Here is a 21304-nt window from a genome sequence, read left to right as displayed (position 1 = left end):
TCAGAGAAAGCTGGCAGTTTATATGTACTTCATTAATTAGGAATTTAAGTCTGGTTCCTTGTTAAGGTAACATACTACTGTAGTTTGGTCTGTATGAAGTCTGTTATAGAGAATGAAAGATAGATGGATCTTCAGTGCATTGTTCCCGGTTTCAGCATATTGATGTATAAATTATGCTTTCCTTAAGACTGTTTTCGAAGTAAGAGCTCACCCATACGGGCTTCCCTTCCCATCTTTGATGCATATGTCGCAAAGATTTGACTAGAATACATTTTTGAAAAGGAAGTACATGGAACATGTCCTGCACCACAATGATGGGAAAATGAATGGAAGTTTTCAAATTAACCATGATCTTCCTAACTCCTTTCGTCAGGGATAATTGATCTACTGGTTTAAGGCATTTGTCTATGGACTGACAAAGGGGATTGTACAAGAAAAAAAAACACACCATTCAAGCAATGATTAAAACTGCTTACGATTGGCCACTGCAGTGGCTGTAGGTGGCCCTGCCTCACCTGTCGAGCACGATTCTGAACTGCAGCCTGCCCTTGCGGAACTTGCCTGTATGCCTGCAACAGGGCCACAAAAATCTGCCAGATCCCGAGAACCCAAACATCCTTCAACTAGGTCCTTAAATAGCTGCAAGAGTTTCTGCATTTGGTGTCTAAAGCAGCAGGTGCACACGAGAACCTTCAATAAACAGTACTGTACTACCTTGTGATGGCTGGAGTGCTTAATAGTTTCACGGCCAAGGGGAATTACAGAGCCCGCATTACAGTCCATTGTTTCTCTTCACTACGCCAGTCTCAACCTAGACACTAGCCTGGGCGGTGAACTTCACTCCGTTAGCGGAGTTTGCAGAGTTTCCTGCACTTCGCACTCCTCTGAGTTCACAAGTGCAGAAAACTCCGCTTTGACATGTGCAGCAGAGTTTTTTCCCCGCTAGCAAACGGTATGTTCGCGATTGCGAGCTGCCGCTCGGGTAGAATTTCTACCCGAGCTGCAGGAATACCAGCACAAACTGCAGTTCCCACTGCACTCCGCCACTAGCGGAACTTCGCTGAGTTTTTTTTTTGCAACTTCCAACTACGCCCAGGCCTGGTTTTCAGCTCAGCCCATGTTTTCCTCTACAACAGTGATTTAAACATTTCCCAGAAGGTTGCAAGAAAGTCTTCATGCCTGTTTGAAGGCCCACTCCTTTTTGAGTTTAATATCGTTCTATCTAAATTAAGACCCTTTTTGAGAAAATGTATACATAGTTATCCCCAAGATTTACCCTGGTAAGTGTTTGTTTCTGTTACCCATTACTTCAGCTGGAAGCTCTCCGCCCTAAGACTTTTTTCATTATTTAGTGAAATCCTTAAGAACTCACCCAGCTTGCTTTGTTAACTGGATTTCCCCCTAAACTAGAAGATATCCAATTCAGCACCTTCCCTAGACCCTCACTCGTCTGCAGTTAAGGCGCACAAACAATTTGAGGCACTCCATACTGGAGTTTTTAAAGTATGGGAGGTTTGCACGGCTGAGTGTTCCACAAAAGTAACCATAGCTAAATGGGGAGTATTGTGGATTATGAAATAAGAGACCAAAAATGAGCTGATTTTTGCTTGGCAAGCAGTAATTTTGATCGGAACAAAACTTTTACTGTTGCATGAATTAGAGCTGACCCTATCTCGAACCCTATTAACACCGATCTGTATTACATGCTTGACCCCTTTACTTATTTGTATGAGTTGTCTTATTACTCACATGATTGGCTCTGCAGTCACCTATTTGTATTATTTGTACTGTGTGATCTATTGATTTACTTATTTGGCTTTGTTCCCTCATGTACCCTTCTATGTAAAGTGCTCTGATATCTGTGAAGATCTTGTTCGCGCTATATAAAACTTTGAAAATAAAATAAATAATAAAGTGCAGTGCTGTCGATTAGAGGAGAGTTCATCCCCTTCCTAAACACTACTGTGACTCAAAGTCTAAGCCGGTACCGTTGGGTCAAGCTTGCAATGTAGCTTTTACTGCCTGCAGTACCCACACCTCCAAGTCAGACCTCGTTTTAACTTTCTACCCAATTTTTTACTTTCTATGTACATGAAAACTGGCTTGGCTAACTTGCAACCTCCCCCCCCGCCAAATAGGAAAGAATATGCACTTTTAGTTTTTTGTTTTTTTAAACATGCATTTTTCATACGAAAACACGGTTCTGGGCATCCTAGGGGTACTTATAGCTAATTGTTTATAGATCCAGAGACATGCCCATGAAACAAAATTAGGAAGAGGCTAGCAACCTTCCCTTTAGAAATACAAGAGCAAAAAATCTCTAGTATATGTACTGGTTAGCAAGGCCAACTAACGATCCTCATTTACACAGAAAGCCACCCATGTACTAAAGGACTTGCATACTTTTCATTAGAACTTTATTACCACCCATATATAACTCACCATAATGGCATTCACTATGTCGTTACTGTTATTCTTAAGTGCACGGACGGCCTTCGCCCTCGAGACATTCGCTTGGGACATCACTAGTTCAATGTCTTTAACCTCCACGCCAGCCTCATCGACCTACAGAAGACACAAATAATGTGAGCAGGAATGTACATTGTATCACTCTAGATCAGCTTGCTTGCACTTCATAACCGAATGGATGCAAGGTTTTCTTGACAGATTCGACCATCCCCAATAAACACAGATACATTTTGGCCATTGAGGAACCAGCACACCTTCATCAATACCACAGCCCAATAAAGGGAAAAGTCAGCAGTTACTACTAAACTTTGCGATGTACTAATCTTCAAATGGAAAACGGAAATGCAACTTCAATAAAAAATGGCAACTTTATTTTAATCCCTCAAATACTAGTTAAGGGACAAAGCAGGGCTGTATGCAAGCTTGGCTAAGACCCAGATTGGATCAGAAATCTAGAAAGGCACTTTTTCTAAAAGTAAATGGTATTTCCTAACTCAGGTAATGTGACTGTCCAAGTACATTTTCCTACGTTTGACTTTTAATCATTGGCAAACAAGCTGTTGTGCTTATACCAGATTTTAACTACAGCATATTTTCCAGATGCAAATGGGAATCAGAGCAATTATGGGTTAATATAGACCTTAATTACACTAGTACATCAAAACCCAACAAATTATGTAACCACCATTAATTAGTAATGCCCACCCACATCCACAAAACCGCTGTATAACCAGGTTTCTGCACAAACCTGATTTGTGCAATACAGATATCTTGTTAGAAGAGTTCAGCCAATACATAGGTCTATTATATACGGTAAACTATATGAATGCAAATGGATGCCCATGCTCACTGGCCAACTGCCTTACCTCCTCTTCTTCGCTTTCTTCCTGTACCGTCGGTGTCTGCGTGTTTTCCTGAATGTTCGAGACAGCTTCTCCTTGCACCTTGAATTTCTCTGCAGCTGCAAGCTGTGCCTGTTGTGACAGATCTTCAATCTGTGTAGACACATACAGGAAGCAATGTCAACATGAAGGATCCAACAGAGGCATTCAAAAGGTTTCGAACATCACAACTTTGTTCTAGACTAACAGTAGGACATGCCCATCTTCAGAGATTTTAAACATTTTAAGAAATAAACTTCAGGACTACCTGGTCGGGGGGCCACACCACAAGTGGACAGGGCTACTGCCTCAATGCACCACACAAGACGGAGGTGCATATGGGAAGGCACGCTTCGGTGGCCACTCTTTCCATTTGGTTCCCAAGCTGTGGAACTCAATTCCTCTGAATAACAGGGCCATTTACAACCACTTAGCCTCTAGACGAGCAGTGAACAATTTCCTATATTCCATTGCTCAGAATTTTAAGTTCTGTGTTGCATTTACTCTTTTTTTTTATTTAAACAGTTTTATATAGCGCAAACTTGACCCGAATCGGGTATCAGAGAGCTTTACATAGAACCAGTTGCATTACATGAGGACACATTAATTTGTTAGGCACGGGGAGATTAAATGATTTGCCCAGAATCACAGGATGTTCAGCGTCATTGCAGAGACTAACCCGGTTCCCCAGATTCGAGGTCGGCCGCCCTAGCCGTCAGGCCAACTCCTCTCCCCAGGCAACCTTTGGGTACCAGTTTGCAATTTCTAAATTAATAATAAAAATATATAGGTAACTGGTGCTAATGGGCTCTTCTCTTGCATTAGGCTGTGACATACTCACTTTGGCTTCCCCAAATACTATGTATGTGTCAGATGCCGGACTCTTGTACACATCTGGTTTTGTGATGACGAAAAGGATGTTCTTTGATTTTCTGATGGTGACTCTGGTTACTCCGGTTACCTGGCGAAGCCCCAGTTTGGACATGGCCTGCAAGATAAAATGCAAGGAAATTATAGCGTATTCCCTGCAAGAAAGTAACTCAGTCAGATTCAGACACTTTTCTACTTTTGCCATTAACAGATAAATTACTGATGAGCTTCAAATTCTTTCAAAGCAAACAAACTTACACACAGGCCAACCAACAACCAAAGTCATAAGGCTCCAAGAGGATCCAATGCGGGAGGAAAACTGTTTACCAGTCAATTTTAGTTAAGATGGATACAAAAAAAACCCTACCGGTTAACCTCAGGGCTCGGTACTCGCTCTATGACTTTAGGGTGACGAAGGAGAATCTTAAGTGGATTTGCAATGACGGCCTAGCCTGAATCTATATTCCATGCACCGCTACCAGTCTGATGCGTCATACCTGTAACAGGAAATCACCACATCCCATCTTCATGCTATATTGGTATGGTGTGTCTCACAGGGTGCATGTAACAATTATCAGTTCGCTAAATAAAATGTTTTAAAAAAAAGCTAAATAGTTTTGTGCAGCTTTCCTCTCAACACACAAAACGATCACCTTTTCCAAAACAATAAAAAAAAAACAAGACAGAACATTTTATTAGGTGGGGACAGTGAAAGCACATGCTGTAAATGCTAACCAAGGTAACGTCCATTCTGGGGTATGGAAGATATTTAAGTGTTCAACAACATGTGTAAAGGTTAATAGATTGGCTGCCTGAGCCCCAAAACAGGGGGGGGGGGGCGGGGGGATTACAATATATTGGTACGAGTTCTTCACAAAATGCACATTCAGAATTCAACTGCTTCATAGTTTCTGGCTCATAACACCACATAATTTAGCCATCTGCACTAAGCCCAAATCTAGGTTCACAACTATAGTTACTTAATTCAGATGAGGTCTATATTAACACAGTTGGAACAGACAGGTTGAAACCAATGCTCACAAGGGGGTGGAAGATAAGACATGTCCTTGCCCCATCTACTCCCTTTGTATCGCAGCTTACCTCTCAGTCTGCAGTGTCCCCATCCACAATAGTATGAAATCTCCCAGACCCGCTTCTAATACTCTGCGATTTTCATCTTAGCTGAACTTGCCTATACCTCAACTGCTTACACACAATCCTCCTCCTGACTAGATGCTTTCGCCCTTGACATTCTCTTCAGATTAGAGTCGAAACTGAAACACTCTTGCAATAGGATCATAATACATGCGAAGTTCTTGTGTCTCAGTGACAGATCATCTTCAGCAGAGATGGTCATTATGTCGGAAAGTCCAACTTCAAGCAATGGCTCCTTCAAGGAATAGAGAATGTAGGCCAACTTCCACATCCCACTCCATATATGGTTACTCACCTTCCTCGCTTTCTTTTCGCTCCTGCTCTGTTTTGCTTTGCTGACTGGCTCTTCATCTATTTCGGCTGCTGCTGCAAGCTGCTCAGAGGTGATATTGGGGAGGAAAGCACATTTTAGTCCATTCTATGGATACTTGGGTTTTTAAAAAAAGCTTAACTAAAGGTGCTTCAATTCTTATGACAGTAAGAACACTTCTATATTTAAGAACCATCAAGATGGTGCACAGCACTGCTAGCCTACTAGTTCTTAAATCTGAAAGGCCTGCGGCTATTCACCAGGAATATCAGGTGGTCTATACAGGTTGGCCATTATAGAAGAGCATCTAACATTTTAGGAATGGCACCAAATAAAATAACCTCTTTCCAATGACTATGCCTTTAAATGAACATCACGTGGTCAGCATCTTTTGCATTAAGCACCAGAGAAAACTGGAATCTCGAATTGGCGTAAGAAAACAGAAGGAAATGAAAGCACCTACTTGGGCTTGCTGCGTTGCTGTGGTTGAATCTTGCTCTTCAAGCTCTGGTACAGATTCATCGCTGTCCGATTCTGTCCCTGACCCTGTCAAAGACAAGAAAGCTTCACATAGCTGGTCTCTCCACCCTTGTTGGGAGCTGCTGCACAGTTCCTCCCCCTTACGGCAGAGAGGGTCCAACTAGCTGTGAGAGCCCCCTCGTGACCTCGGATCGAATGGATAATGTTGCATTTTCCAACCATCTACCTTTAAAAGACTAATAAAACCCTGCAGCACAATGGCCGACAATCAGTGTTACCCTAGCCAAGAACAATCCATGAATGCAACAATGAGCTACTATACGTACATCGCTGAACATAAACACTAAAACATAGTAACAATGGTCAAAGCAAATAGCCTACAATGATAGGAAAATTATAGTTGTGACAACCAACCCCCCCTCCCAAAAACTGAATACGAGTAAGACTGGTCCAAACAACTATTCTGTATTATTTAAAGACCGCATCAGTAAGAAAACCCTGAACATGCCTCGTGAATTGTGAAAAATGATGTAAAAATATCAAAAGATGGACACTGTGAAGTCAGAAACTGAGTTTCAAATAATCCTTTATTTTTAAACAAAGGAGTATTTGGTTTCTGATTGTGAGCTGTGCCAGACAACCTCTAAATTGTACATACCTGCCCAGAGGTTACCAAGCTTACACTGAAGAAAGTAGGGTTAGGATCTGTGAAACTAACTCATCTACACAGAAGTCATCATACAAAAGTGGTTGTGCTCAAGGCGGATGCAGGTATAGTGCCAGGGGTGATCGATAAATACTGTCCATGCATATTTGAACGAGCAGAATCATACCCCCTCCAAAAAACACTCACGGCTTCTGGGGGCGAACATCACACCTTGTGAGGGCAAGCACCACTATCCTACCAAAGGAAGGCTCTTCTGAAAACCACACCTCTCACCATTCACAAGCAAAAATGTCACAACCCTTTCCAAATAGAAAATAGACATTAGCAAGAAAATTACTCCCACTTTTCAACACCAAGAACTTTGAAAAGTTGTCCACCAGCAACAAAGACCAGCCCAAGTTTAAATACTACATACTGTTTGTGGACTGGCTAGATCCCATCATCCCAATTAGTCAACGTAGAATGTTTGAGCACCTACTTAAAAATACGTTCACTCTCCTTCATTGCACACACAACAGGAAGAAAAAATATATATATCAGGGAAGTATCAACTTCACGTACTATTTTTTGGAAGGTGGAAGGCATAATTTAAGGTAATAAGAGGACCCACAGCAGCACCCAATAGTTTCATATACTACCATATTTCTATTGGTGGCTCTAGCGTGCATTACTTCAGGAACTCCGGAATAGGTAAGTATTATGCAACACTAAAACTGTATATGGGGAGGATTAGCATTTAAAATTCATGGGGTAATATTACACAGAGCGTCCCTTTAAATTCAGTGCAGCTGTTAAGAGTTCCACCAATCTGGCAGCAAAATGTGACATTCACGGCCACACTGCTACTCATCGGACGCCACCCAAAAAAACAAGCACTGGCGTTGCCAATAGGTCTCGCAGTAGGAAAGTTGGAGCTATTACAATTGCAAATAACAATGCCTTTTTTTTTGTTTTCATTTTAAAAACATAAAGGGCTTTGTCATTTACAAAACCAATAGCTCCAACTTTCCTACTGCGAGACCTATTGGCAACGCCAGTGCTCGTTTCCTAATGCAACCACGATGACATGCTTCTCTGGCACCTGATAGTTTGCTGCATATGACTGAGGCCTGTTGCTCTTTTTCGTGTTGGGCAGGGTCTTGGTGATATATTTTACAGTTTCCTGCTATATAAAGCCACGGTGACTTGCTCTGTTTACACTTGGTCATGGTGAAATTCTCCCTTTGGAAATGGTCTCTTTGTGCACAGTTCCTAGAGGTCTGCTCTTCTGGCACTTTGCTTCTTGTTGAGCAGGATCCCAGTGACCACATGTACCTTGTCTAGCGCCTGTTCTCTCACTGCACTTGGAGGTTCTGGTAAGATCTATTTCAGCATGTCTTCTGCACATGTCCATGGCGACAGGCGTCTGCTTATGGCCTGTTGCACAGGCAATGACCTCAGCTTCCACATGGCCCTGTATCTTTTCCACAAAATTTCTCACTTCTCTGACTGAAGTGACATGCTAAGTCTACACATGATCGCATGTGACCTCCTGCTGCACAGGTCCTGATGACCAGGTCATCTTGCATACGATCTGCTACCCTGTGACCCACGTATCTCCTCTCTTTGCAAATGACCTATAGAAGCATCTACGACAGGCTTCACAATAACTCGCTCCTTTTGCATAGAAGCGCTCACTCTCTCTTTCCTCTTCGGGTGGATAGCAGCAGGAAGTCATGACGCAAGGCACGAGCCCGTCTGCAGACTCGAGACTGGATCAAGCGCGCGCTGGGAGATGCACATTTACTCGCTGCCATCAGCATTGTTGTGGCGCTGTTACCAGGAAATCATTAGCAGTTCAGCTGCGCCGGAAAGAAATAGGTTGTTCTTAATTAATGAACAAGAAATAGTGTTCTAAAAGTATTTCAAATCAAACGATTTGACTATTGTTTGCCAAGTCAACAAGGGAGAGAACACGGGGAAACTGAAAGTACGGCCGGCCATGAATAATTAGGGGAGGAGAGGCCGGGAAACTGAAAGTACGGCCGGCCATGAATAATTAGGGGAGGAGAAGCCGCAGAGCGCACGCTGGGCGAAGCCCTTTGATGTGCTGTGTGGCCGTGAATGCGCGTGCTTGTTTGGTCACGTGATTCACATGAACTTAAAGAAAACCGCAGGAACGAAGCCCTTGGTTTGACGAGGATTTTCAAGACATAAATTCTGGCTCCGTTCAATGCGCTTGCGCGCATTGATAGGTCGCGAGACCTAAAAAACCTAACCCAATACCATTAGTATATGACCCACCCTTGTTTAAGAAAAAGGGCTCTTTAGAATGGGCAGAATGACGCTATTGTGTTACGGTCCACAATATTTCCCCTCGCAGTCGCACACCTGCCTCAATCCTTATTATAATTCTGCAATTGGCCGATACCTTATTCAGTAGATCACAAGCTCTCCTCTTTCAAAACCCTATCCGGGGAACCTATTACCTAATCTCTGCCAGCCCATCTAGCTCACCAACCATTCAAATGAATCCACATAGCCCATGACTAATAATCACATCTAACTGGTAATATATAATCTATCACAAAGTTAATGGAATAAATGCATACAATTTTTTCTTGAGAGCACAATACTAATCGTAACCAATAATAATCACCGGATTACCCACCAACCTGGAATTCCACATAGCGTGCTACTCGTCATAAAACGCTTCAACGCTACGTCAGGGAAAGTTACTACTATATAAATTAAATTACAACCTGTATAAATTTACATTTAATACACAACTATGACATTCTAGGTGGCCACCAAAAACAGCAACAATCAAACAAATAATACCAGCCGCTCCACATCAAGAATCAGACATTTAGTCTTTATCTTAGAAGCACTCACATGCATCCAATAGACCGATTTAGTTGCTTTCTGACATTTTCCCTTTGATACTCCCCATTTACTGCTAAACTGAAGAAGCCAAGATGAACAACATACAACATCAAAACACAACACAAATTAACAAGAGGAATTGTGGGGCGAGGCAAAAACATACTCTGATGATGGTGCCATGCTCACTCTGGATTCTATAGGCTGCTACAGAAAGGCTGTTAGTGATCCACAGCACGCTACTACCTGGGTCATTTTGTTTCCAAAGCAGCACATGGACTGAGTTCCAGCTTGGTCTTATTGGGATTTGGCACCTTGTCATGGGTGGCAGGCACTATTTAACTGCAAACCTTTTTCCCTATTCTATCCCTCCACTACCCTGCTCTATCCAAATAACTGAATAACATATCCGCCACTCAAATTACTTTCATATTTCACTATACTAATTCAACACTAATCCTTTATGGGTTCCGGAGTGGTTTGTTACTTGCCAGAAAAGCGCTTCAACACCCCATCAGGGGTAACAAGTGGTATATAAATGCAAACATTTTCCCTCTTCGATCCCTACCCTTCTCAATTCAAATAACTGACTGACATATCCACCACTCAAAATACTTTCATATTTCACTATACTAATTCAACACTAATCCTTTATGGGTTCCAAAGTGCTACTAGCCAAAAAAACGCTTCAACACCCCTTCAGGAATAACAAGTGCTATATAAATGCAAACCTTTTCCCTCTTCTATCCTTTCAATCCAAATAACGGACTAAACTACCCACCACTCAAATTACTTTTCATATTTCACTATACTAATCCTTTAGGGGTCCCGGAGTAGTGTGCTACTCGCCGAAAAAGCTTTGACGCCTCGTCAGGGGTAGTAAGCACTATATTTTTTTTTAACCACAGAGATTCTATCAAAAAAGTGAAAAAAGTGATGATTTTTTAATTTTTACCGTTTCTAAAAAGGTGCTAGGCTCTCTCTTACACATGGAAAGATGGGAGCACAATGTGCTTGTTAAAATACCCCTCACACACTAAAAAACCGTTAGTGTCATGCTTCATCATAGGGGTCTTCCCGCCCCTATAACGGGACGGGGCGTGCTACGACCAGACGGAATACGCGGGAGCACTAAGATGTGACAGAGGCTATGTGTAGGTGCATGGGTATCAGTGAAAGTGTAGGGACCTAACACTAGTGAGTGTGCAAAAAGTGAAAAAATTGAAAAAAGTTAAAAATTCCCTGGCTTAGTAGAAAAAAACAATTTTATTAGCTTCTCTAGCTGGGAACATTAAGAAGGGGTTGTGTGGTAGAGCATTAGCTACTACCTAGTCGACATGTTTCGTAAGCAGTCCCCTTCTGCTTACTCATCAGGACCATATAGCGATCCCTACTGTTACTACTCAGTTCTAACAAATAGTGCCTACTGTCCTACAAACAACCAACAAAAATAAGTTGGCTGTTTGGGCTTCAGGGCATGAGTTGGCCCAGGTGAAGCAGAAAAAATTGACCTGATGTGGTCTCTGTAAAAAGAAAGGGAAGAGAAAAACCAACATAGATGTATAAATAAGCAGTCTTATCTGAGTGGTAAATGCAAACAGACAATTTTTCCATATTATTGGGAGCAAACCGCATTGTAAATCTTAAAGGCGGTTCGATTCCTACATGTAAATCGACATGTAGTTGTCATGTGTCTCTCGACATCAACTTCCTGTCGTTAGAGACAATAGTGGTATCATATTGTAGGGTCCACTGTCATCGCATCACACACACAAAACACTCATGACTCAATGCACTTACAACAGACTAACAATTGAAAGGAGAGGGGGACCTCCTTTGTAACATTTAAAGTAATGGTCGGTCAGGATATCAGTAACATACTTATCTCAATAAATATCATCACCCCATGAGTTTGCAGGCGAGGGGTATTCTGCGCAGTTTACTGCAAAGGACAAAATCTTGTGTTAGATGGTTTCGAAATCAGCGAGAGTTTTGTCAGTACGTTTTACCCCAGCGACCCGTTTGAGACTCGGCGTCAAAGTCTTGTACTCACATTTCTGCCAGAAAGAGAAATCATTGTTCCTACCCCCGTGCTCCTCCGAGGATAACCGGGCTCGAGCGCCCGTTTGTTTTATAAAGAGCTTTGCACTTCCGCGTTTGTTCCAGGCGCGGGTGCCGCCTACCACGCAACGCTAGAGCGTTAACTATCGAAAGATGGCCGCCTGTTTGTGGCGCGGCGAGGGTGTAAATGCGGAAGTCTTTCCGCAGTGTCTATTTTGAAATTGTATTAGAACGTTTTGATGGATAGATTTTTAAAAAGGTGGATAAACTATTAAAAGGCCATTCTAAATACTTCAAAATTAAGACAGTATATTTTGGGAGTGAGTTTCTCAGATCAAAGAACCCTCGTGGTGGCAATAGAAGTACAGGGGGGTGGTGGAAAGGGATGATGGGCTCGATACCTTACAGTTGGATAAACTATTAAAGGCCATTCTAATTACTTCAGAATTATGACAGTATATTTTGGGAGTGAGTTTCTCAGTTCAAAGAACCCTCGTGGTGGCAATAGAAGTACAGGGGGGTGGTGGAAAGGGATGATGGGCTCGATACCTTACAGTTGGCTCCAGGGTATATTATCATTTAGCCCGTGTTTGTGTGATTGAATACGGAACACCCATCTCTGTTCCTTTTCAAGCAAAAATCTTTCATTGCTCACCAGTTCTATTACCGTCCATGTAATTTCCTCTGGTTTATGGTTCATTTCCAGGAAATGGTTGGTCCGCTTTGTACTGGATTTCCTGCATTTAATCGTGCTCTTGTGTTCACCTATCCTGACCTTGACCGCCCTGCTTGTCATGCCCACATATTCCAGTTGACAAGGACAGGTGATCAAATATACAACATTCACACTGTTGCAGTTGCTAAAAGCTCTCTGTTCCCAGACGGTGCCATTGTTGAAGGTTATTTTTTTACTTTTTTTCGTAAGTCCACAAACCCTGCATCCTCCACAGGGATAGTGACCCTGAACAAAGTTGGGGTCTCTTTGTGTGTTGTTATTGGATTTTGGCCTTGTATGGACCAAGACATCCCTGGAAAATTTTGAACAGTGGTGGGTTACAAATACCAAAACCAATGTTTGCGCACAAAATTTTCCAGGGATGTCTTGGTCCATACAAGGCCAAAATCCAATAACAACACACAAAGAGACCCCAACTTTGTTCAGGGTCACTATCCCTGTGAAGGATGCAGGGTTTGTGGTCTTACGAAAAAAAGTAAAAAAATAACCTTCATCAATGGCACCGTCTGGGAACAGAGCTTTTAGCAACTGCAACAGTGTGAATGTTGTATATTTGATCACCTGTCCTTGTCAACTGGAATATGTGGGCATGACAAGCAGGGCGGTCAAGGTCAGGATAGGTGAACACAAGAGCACGATTAAATGCAGGAAATCCAGTACAAAGCTGACCAACCATTTCCTGGAAATGAACCATAAACCAGAGGAAATTACATGGACGGTAATAGAACTGGTGAGCAATGAAAGATTTTTGCTTGAAAAGGAACAGAGATGGGTGTTCCGTATTCAATCACACAAACACGGGCTAAATGATAATATACCCTGGAGCCAACTGTAAGGTATCCAGCCCATCATCCCTTTCCACCACCCCCCTGTACTTCTATTGCCACCACGAGGGTTCTTTGATCTGAGAAACTCACTCCCAAAATATACTGTCTTAATTTTGAAGTATTTAGAATGGCCTTTTAATAGTTTATCCACCTTTTTAAAAATCTATCCATCAAAACGTTCTAATACAATTTCAAAATAGACACTGCGGAAAGACTTCCGCATTTACACCCTCGCCGCGCCACAAACAGGCGGCCATCTTTCGATAGTTAACGCTCTAGCGTTGCGTGGTAGGCGGCACCCGCGCCTGGAACAAACGCGGAAGTGCAAAGCTCTTTATAAAACAAACGGACGCTCGAGCCCGGTTATCCTCGGAGGAGCACGGGGTAGGAACAATGATTTCTCTTTCTGGCAGAAATGTGAGTACAAGACTTTGACGCCGAGTCTCAAACGGGTCGCTGGGGTAAAACGTACTGACAAAACTCTCGCTGATTTCGAAACCATCTAACACGAGATTTTGTCCTTTGCAGTAAACTGCGCAGAATACCCCTCGCCTGCAAACTCATGGGGTGATGATATTTATTGAGATAAGTATGTTACTGATATCCTGACCATTACTTTAAATGTTACAAAGGAGGTCCCCCTCCCCTTTCAATTGTCTGTTGTAAGTGCATTGAGTCATGAGTGTTTTGTGTGTGTGATGCGATGACAGTGGACCCTATAATATGATACCACTATTGTCTCTAACGACAGGAAGTTGATGTCGAGAGACACATGACAACTACATGTCGATTTACATGTAGGAATCGAACCGCCTTTAAGATTTACAATGCGGTTTGCTCCCAATAATATGGAAAAATTGTCTGTTTGCATTTACCACTCAGATAAGACTGCTTATTTATGCATCTATGTTGGTTTTTCTCTTCCCTTTCTTTTTACAGAGACCACATCAGGTCAATTTTTTCTGCTTCACCTGGGCCAACTCATGCCCTGAAGCCCAAACAGCCAACTTATTTTTGTTGGTTGTTTGTAGGACAGTAGGCACTATTTGTTAGAACTGAGTAGTAACAGTAGGGATCGCTATATGGTCCTGATGAGTAAGCAGTAGGGGACTGCTTACGAAACATGTCGACTAGGTAGTAGCTAATGCTCTACCACACAACCCCTTCTTAATGTTCCCAGCTAGAGAAGCTAATAAAATTGTTTTTTTCTACTAAGCCAGGGAATTTTTAACTTTTTTCAATTTTTTCACTTTTTGCACACTCACTAGTGTTAGGTCCCTACACTTTCACTGATACCCATGCACCTACACATAGCCTCTGTCACATCTTAGTGCTCCCGCGTATTCCGTCTGGTCGTAGCACGCCCCGTCCCGTTATAGGGGCGGGAAGACCCCTATGATGAAGCATGACACTAACGGTTTTTTAGTGTGTGAGGGGTATTTTAACAAGCACATTGTGCTCCCATCTTTCCATGTGTAAGAGAGAGCCTAGCACCTTTTTAGAAACGGTAAAAATTAAAAAATCATCACTTTTTTCACTTTTTTGATAGAATCTCTGTGGTTAAAAAAAAGTCTTGCTTTGGAGGGTGATTCTATCAGTACCTCTACGCTTCTCCTTTTTGGTTTGGACGTAGTAAGCACTATATATAATACATTTACAATACACTAGAGAATGTATATACCACTTAACTGCAAAATTACCAGCTGGGACACTGATGTGTGAGAAAGTCACTTAAAATTAAAATAAGGAACTCTGCCTTCATCAAGTGTTCCCAGTCCTCTACATTCACAACATGAATATACTGATATCTTGTTAATGTACCAGAAACTGTGGCAGAAATATGCACCAAAGTCACAAACGCATGTATAATCGGCCATCACCCTGCAAACTACAAATACCTTGCTACGAATACCTTGCTACACATCTCGGTTACCTAAATAGCGGCCCTTAGAACGATAACCGAGTAGGCCAGGGTTCTGGGGTAGGGCTGCTGAGAATTGAAGCGTCAAGGGCTAAGAGCATAATAGGACTTGTGTCTAGCCTCTTGTGTAGACAATAATAAGAGAAACATGGATGGCCAGTGGCACAGGCCATGAATCCGGCAAACCCGCTCTAAAAGACCATTCAAACTCCTCTGCCAATGTTTGGCTTACATGGTGCAGCACTTCAAGAGCTCACACTGGATGGCCCATGGGCTTCCAGATCCATTGGCTTATGTGAAAACCACGGATTTAAAAGCGGTTTTAGCTGGGGGAAAATTGCTATGTAAGAGTATTATGGAGGTACGATTTCTGGGAGCACTACTTTGGGATGCAAAAGTAACCCAACAGACGTCAAACTTCTGAGAAACATGTGATCTACCCTGGTACAATTTCCGGTACTTTTTTGATGTTTTGTAATGAAGAGTCTTCTGCCCTGATAAGAAAGCAATTCTAGAGAAAAAAAACAGGAAGATAAGGTAACCAATATGAAGTCTGACAGTACTTTAGTAAACAACCATGAAACATATTTTGGTCTCCATGAAACAGTATGCAGCTGTGATAGTGAATTTTTGATTACAAAAGACTGGCGACAACCTGGTCACTCTCCTAGGTGATGTGGTAGCTACCAAAATAGATGTTCCAAGATTTCATTTGTCGGGTCGCCGCATGTTTTGACTGTCTTATGAACCGAACTAGAATATTTTACAATGAAGGCGAGGTACTGGAATCAGCAACCACACCTAGACTGAAGGGAAGAGCCAGTCCAGTCTATTTCTGTGGGGAAAATACACATGCTCACACCTTCCGGATATCTACACTATGTCAGTCCACTGCAGGCCAATCCTTCAACAATTGAAGAATCGTATACATGATATGCCTACCAAGTTGGAATGGAGAGGCTGTTCAGACACTAAAAACCTTCAACTGCTTCTGCAGATTAAGCCCAAGTTATTCCTTTTCCAAATCAAGGGATCCCAAGTAGGAGGACAGGGAATGTGGCCATGGAACTAGGCGTTGTTCAGGTATGAATCTTTGGTCGAATGTATAACTGATACAGATTCTGATACAGTAAGGAGGTTAGCAGTATTTTCAAATAATGCACAATAGAAGGGACACGAGCAAAGAAAATAAATATCAATGAGCAACATTACTTCGTTTTCTAACCCTATGTGCCAAGTGTACTGACAACTCCATGTGCTGCAATGTTTTGGAAACCACACGGAACCGGTTTCGTTCTACGTTCGTTAGTGTGTCACAGGTACATCTAATCAATCTAGAAATTGGATAGACAAAGTAAAATAACTCATGCTCTGCCAGGACTAAAGAGTTAGTACTCTGCAGTCAGCCTCTGTGTGGCTTAAACTCCATGCACACTGCAATCGTGAGGCAAAATACCCTTATCGTTCTTCAGCATGGTTTCTTTGGCCAGCGGTGCAGGGGCCTTGGGAGAAGGCACTGCCGATTTGGGAGAAGCAATATCCACCAGGATTGGCTGGAAAGGAGACTCTTCAGCGGGTACCTCTGGTGGGATCAGAGGTGGTAGATCATCATCTTCTGCAGGTACAGCATCGGGAGGTGGCAGTTTAGGTCCGAGGGCAGAAGGCTTGGATGGAGTGGAGGGTGCCACTTCAGGTGAAGGTGTAGATGGTTTAAGAAGCACAGGGAGAGAAGTTGCTGAAGCAGGAGGAGGAATTAGCGGTTTAGCTGATGAAGGATCAGTAGGTATCAGTGTAGGAGTTGGGAGAGGATGAAGAGTAGGTTCAGAAGAAATAGGCAAAGCAGTATTAGCTGGAAGAATTGGAGAAGAAATGTTAGGCGGATCAAAAGGTGAAGAGATTTTATCAGAAAGCAAATCACTCTGAAGCAGATTGGGACTATAACAGTCATTGTTAATGATGAGGGCAGAGGTGCAGGGGTGCCCAACATCATGAGTAGCAGGTAAGTTAGGAGCGAGCTGCTCAGCACACAACGTCAGATATGGCGAATCTGTGGAGACATGCAGATTTTGACTCATGGGCTTTGAAGAGTCTGGGGTGGATGGTGTCATCTTAAGGGTCAACTCCAAATCAGCTGCATCTGCAGTAGAGTTGTGTGCTACTGGTGCAATATGTAACGGAGACTGAAGCACAGTGACAGCAACAGAGTCGGCTAGTGAATCCAGCATGCCCAGTGGAGAAGCAGAGGAGCTAGGCTTGGTATCACAGGGCTCCATAGAAGCAGCAATCAAACTGGCATCAGTGAAAGGAGCAGGGGTACATGCATCTAGTACATGGGATACAGAATCTTTCAACATAGTCTGATCTTGGACTTGCAATATGGCAGAAAAATTGTTAGTGGGGTTGCTGGCATTCGTAGCATGCACTACAGAGGGAGTGACCGGCATTTCACTGTAATAAACATCTTGATTTGGGGGGCACACTGAATCTTCTAAAGCAGGGTCAGTTTTGGTTTGTCCTAGCAGGGCATTAACAGAGTCTAGATTTTGGATGGTGCTAGCCTTGAGCAATATAGGGGTATGTACTTCCAAACCCTTCTTTGACATTAAGAAAACTTCAGGAATTTCCTTTGGTTTAAAACCATTTTCTGGCACTGAAACACCACTTTCTGTCATTGCAGGAATTGCAACCACGCCTAACCTAGAATTCAATGTAGGATGGGCAAAAGCCATGGCTTTGGTTGGCACTAAACTCCCCATGGATGTCTCTTTTCGAACTGGGGCCTCTGCTGATGCATCTAGGTCTGTTAAAACTTCACTTTGTCTCTGTGTGCCCATCAACCCTGAAGAATCACCTGAACAAACAAGTTGCTTTTGCTCCTGTGTGCCTACTACAGCACAGTTGGAGACTTTAACTGAAGTAGCAGGTAAAACATCCACTAACCCAGGAATGCGCAGGATGTCATTTGGTGTAACACCACCATGTCCATGCTTGTAATCTGCATCAGGAGGCTCGGAGACTATCGGAGCAGCCTTTTCTTCTGAAGTGTGTACAAGGGAAACTAAAACATCACGATCTAGGGAACCTTGTTCGGTGATCGAGTCATGTACGTCAGAGGCTGGTACCTCCAATGATCCTATGTTTTGGACTAGTGAATGTGGGGTTACTGTAGATTCCACCAGCCGAGTCGAATCAGCAACCCCTTTTAAGGAGGGTGTATTTAAAGTGTTTGCAGCAACTTCTACAGTTCCCTGTGCATTAACTCCTATGGAAGCAAGTTTAAGAGCAATGGCCTCCTCAGAGGGCGTCTCAGTTGGAATCTCAGGCACTGGGTGCTCCGTTACACTAAAAGTATTTGCATTTATTGGCATTGCAGTGTTCAGAACCGGTTTCAAAGAACGGACAACTTCTGAAGCGAAAGGCATGCCTTTGGGGTTCAAATGCAATGTTCCTGCTTGGGTGGAGGAATCGTGCTGGCAAAGTGCAAGGACCTCTATCGTGGTGGTGTCTGAAAAATCTGCACTGCTACCATAAGCTTTTGTGTTCTGAGCAGATGCATCAGTTGGTGTGCCATCTGTAGCATCTGTCATTGAAGAATCATCCTCTGGAATCGAAACATCTTTCAAAGAAGCACGGTCCTCCAAATGAAGCACATTTAGGTCTGCTTCAAGTGTTAAAGCATTTATAAGCACAGAATCAAAAATAACTGACAGGCCCTGCTGTGGAGTGGATGCCACCTCTGAGACTAAAGCATCACATAAGGAAGTGTTCCAAATCTCTTCTGAGGGAGTCTCGGCCACAGCTACCTTCGGGACATCATTCAAATTGGGAAGATCCCCTTTGCTTGGAGTGGTTATTACACCAGAAGCATCTTTGATTCTATCCTGTATAGTCTCATCTGTTGAAGCAGGACAAGGCCCAACCATATCTCGGGTACCTTTCTGCTCTAGGACAGAGGCAACACCTGACGAGGCAAGAAGAAAGTCCAGATCACAGGAGCGGTCAGGTAAGTCTGAAGATCCCTGACTACATACAGGGTGACTGAGGTCCTCATGATTTGGAGAGTCAGTGATGCAAGCCACCGGGAAGACAGGGAAAGCAGCAACCACATCTAAATCTGCCAATCCTGGCATCGCAGCCAAAAGGGCCTCATTTGGCAGACAGTAGCTTGGCTGAGCAGCATGGTTAGGTGGAACGCAGGTGGAGCCCTGGGATAGGGACTCTGAGACGGGGTTAAAAGCAAGCAATGCAGATAGTGCAGGAGCTTGAATGGCTGCCAATTCTTGTCTTTCAGGACAGCTACCAGATTCTACAACAGCTTTGAAACCCCCAGAAAAGGTAGGGCAAGGAGAAACAATATTTTTCAAAAAGTATTGATAAAAAGGGGGAAACAGAAGAAAGCGAGCAAAATGAAATCAGATACATGCAATTCACTCAAGGAATATAGCGTAATGAATAAAATACATTAAAGATAGTTAACGTGCATTAATTGTCTTACCTAAAACTCACGGAAAATAAAAGTAACTTGTGAAACTGTTGCCCAAAACGCTCTTTTACACATACACTCACAACAATTACATAAAATACAGGATGATGCACGCTTGCAAACGCATATCTGGCCAAATACCTTAGGGACCATTTGACATTTCAAAATCAGTACTGTGCAAATCGTACATATTTGGAATCATAGGAACATATTTCACTATTGCCTCCAGCATGAACAATGAGTTAAAAGAGTTCAACGTTGTCAGACTACATTAAAATATACCAAAAGCTGCAAAATCAAGTACTTAAAGGTGGCACCAGGAAAATAACTGGTAATGGAAAAAGTGCAAAAAAAAATTTTTTTTATTTTTTTTTTAAACACTGCTCTTGGGTGTCAAGCGATATGGCTATATGAGGGTGGCCAGTGAATTCACGGTGTCCTTTTACATACTGCTGGATTCATTCCAGTCGTCTTGCTTTAAAAACAATGCCTTCCCATGATAAAGCATTAATATTCAAATATACGTTTTCACCTTCTTAAAGACCACCAAATATAAAAAGTTTAAAAAGATAAAAATCAACGAAATTCACAAAAAAACAGTTCATATTTTAGCATGGTGACATCGAATTGGTTACAAACATGAGAAAATAGGTTGTCAAAATTCACCTCTATGCAGTCACTAACTACCAGGCAAACAAACAAAGACTGCTACTAACTGCGACATTTAAATAGGAGTATACTTTTGATCTTCTATCCATAACAATTTACCATGTGGAAAAGGAGCCCTCAACATGAAAACAAAACGTCCATACTAGTGTCATTTCTTAAGCCCAATGAAATCTTTGCAGCATACGTGTCCCAGAAAAACGTATGGATTATTGCATGCATTAAAAAAAACTATATTGAGAAAACACAATGCTTCGACAGTCCTACATTTGGTGAGCTCTACATCCTGGATTTTAATATGAACATTGTTGTAATGTGCTTATTGCCATTTCAGTCTCTCCTTTCTGGTTCTCTCTCTGCCTGCGATGATGTCACGTGGAATGTTGGGGTTGCTTTGTATGTGGGAAGATTCAGTTGGTGTGATGGGCTGAGCAGAGTGGACCTTGCTCCTGGTGGGGCTTTACCAGAGACTACCTGATTTACTAAGGATCTTCTTGTAACTGTATACCTGCTGATTACTACGTGAATAAATCTACTTATACCTTCTACAAGAGATGTCTACGCTATTACTTCGTTTTAACACTGGCGACGTTTGAAAAAGAACCTACTTGAGCTACCTTGGTTGGTCTTGACTTTTAAAACTGAAGTAAGTGAAGCTGTTTAAGTAGATGAAGAAGCGTTTTTAAAGTTTTGGAATTTAATGACTTCTAATAAGCTGAATGGAGGAAACTTGGCACCCAATATGCCCCACCAGTGCCCCTACCAACGGTCGCCCTTTTGACTAGATTGTGCCAGTTTCTCTTTGTCTGTTTGCTGCCTTTGAGAAATGACAAAGTCTCCGCTACATTATCCCTGCATTGACTCTGACTGACTCTTCAATGGATTGGCAGCTATGACAAGTGCTAAAGGAAAACTA

At 42.5% G+C, this 21304-nt stretch overlaps 1 protein-coding gene across 35 annotated transcripts in view; it reads right to left on the bottom strand.

The window, feature by feature from the left end:
* Window positions 1-21304, bottom strand: part of NACA (nascent polypeptide associated complex subunit alpha) — a 52350-nt gene that overhangs the window by 9514 nt on the left and 21532 nt on the right. For 34 of the 35 annotated variants that reach the window (XM_086959782.1, XM_086959797.1, XM_086959793.1 and 31 more), the window contains 6 exons: window positions 16696-19554; window positions 6149-6231; window positions 5671-5748; window positions 4192-4338; window positions 3336-3464; window positions 2443-2565 (listed from right to left, as the gene is read on the bottom strand). In XM_086959782.1, coding sequence (XP_086815908.1) covers window positions 2443-2565; window positions 3336-3464; window positions 4192-4338; window positions 5671-5748; window positions 6149-6231; window positions 16696-19554 — 3419 coding nt within the window. The remainder of the gene's footprint in view (window positions 1-2442; window positions 2566-3335; window positions 3465-4191; window positions 4339-5670; window positions 5749-6148; window positions 6232-16695; window positions 19555-21304) is intronic. The other variant, XM_086959911.1, reaches the window with a different exon arrangement.

Source organism: Lissotriton vulgaris, chromosome 1_1, assembly GCF_964263255.1.
Source record: "Lissotriton vulgaris chromosome 1_1, aLisVul1.2, whole genome shotgun sequence".
NCBI classification, from domain to species: Eukaryota; Metazoa; Chordata; class Amphibia; order Caudata; family Salamandridae; genus Lissotriton; species Lissotriton vulgaris.
The sequence above is the reverse complement of the archived record's forward strand: the minus strand, read 5'-3'. Positions and strand labels throughout refer to the sequence as shown.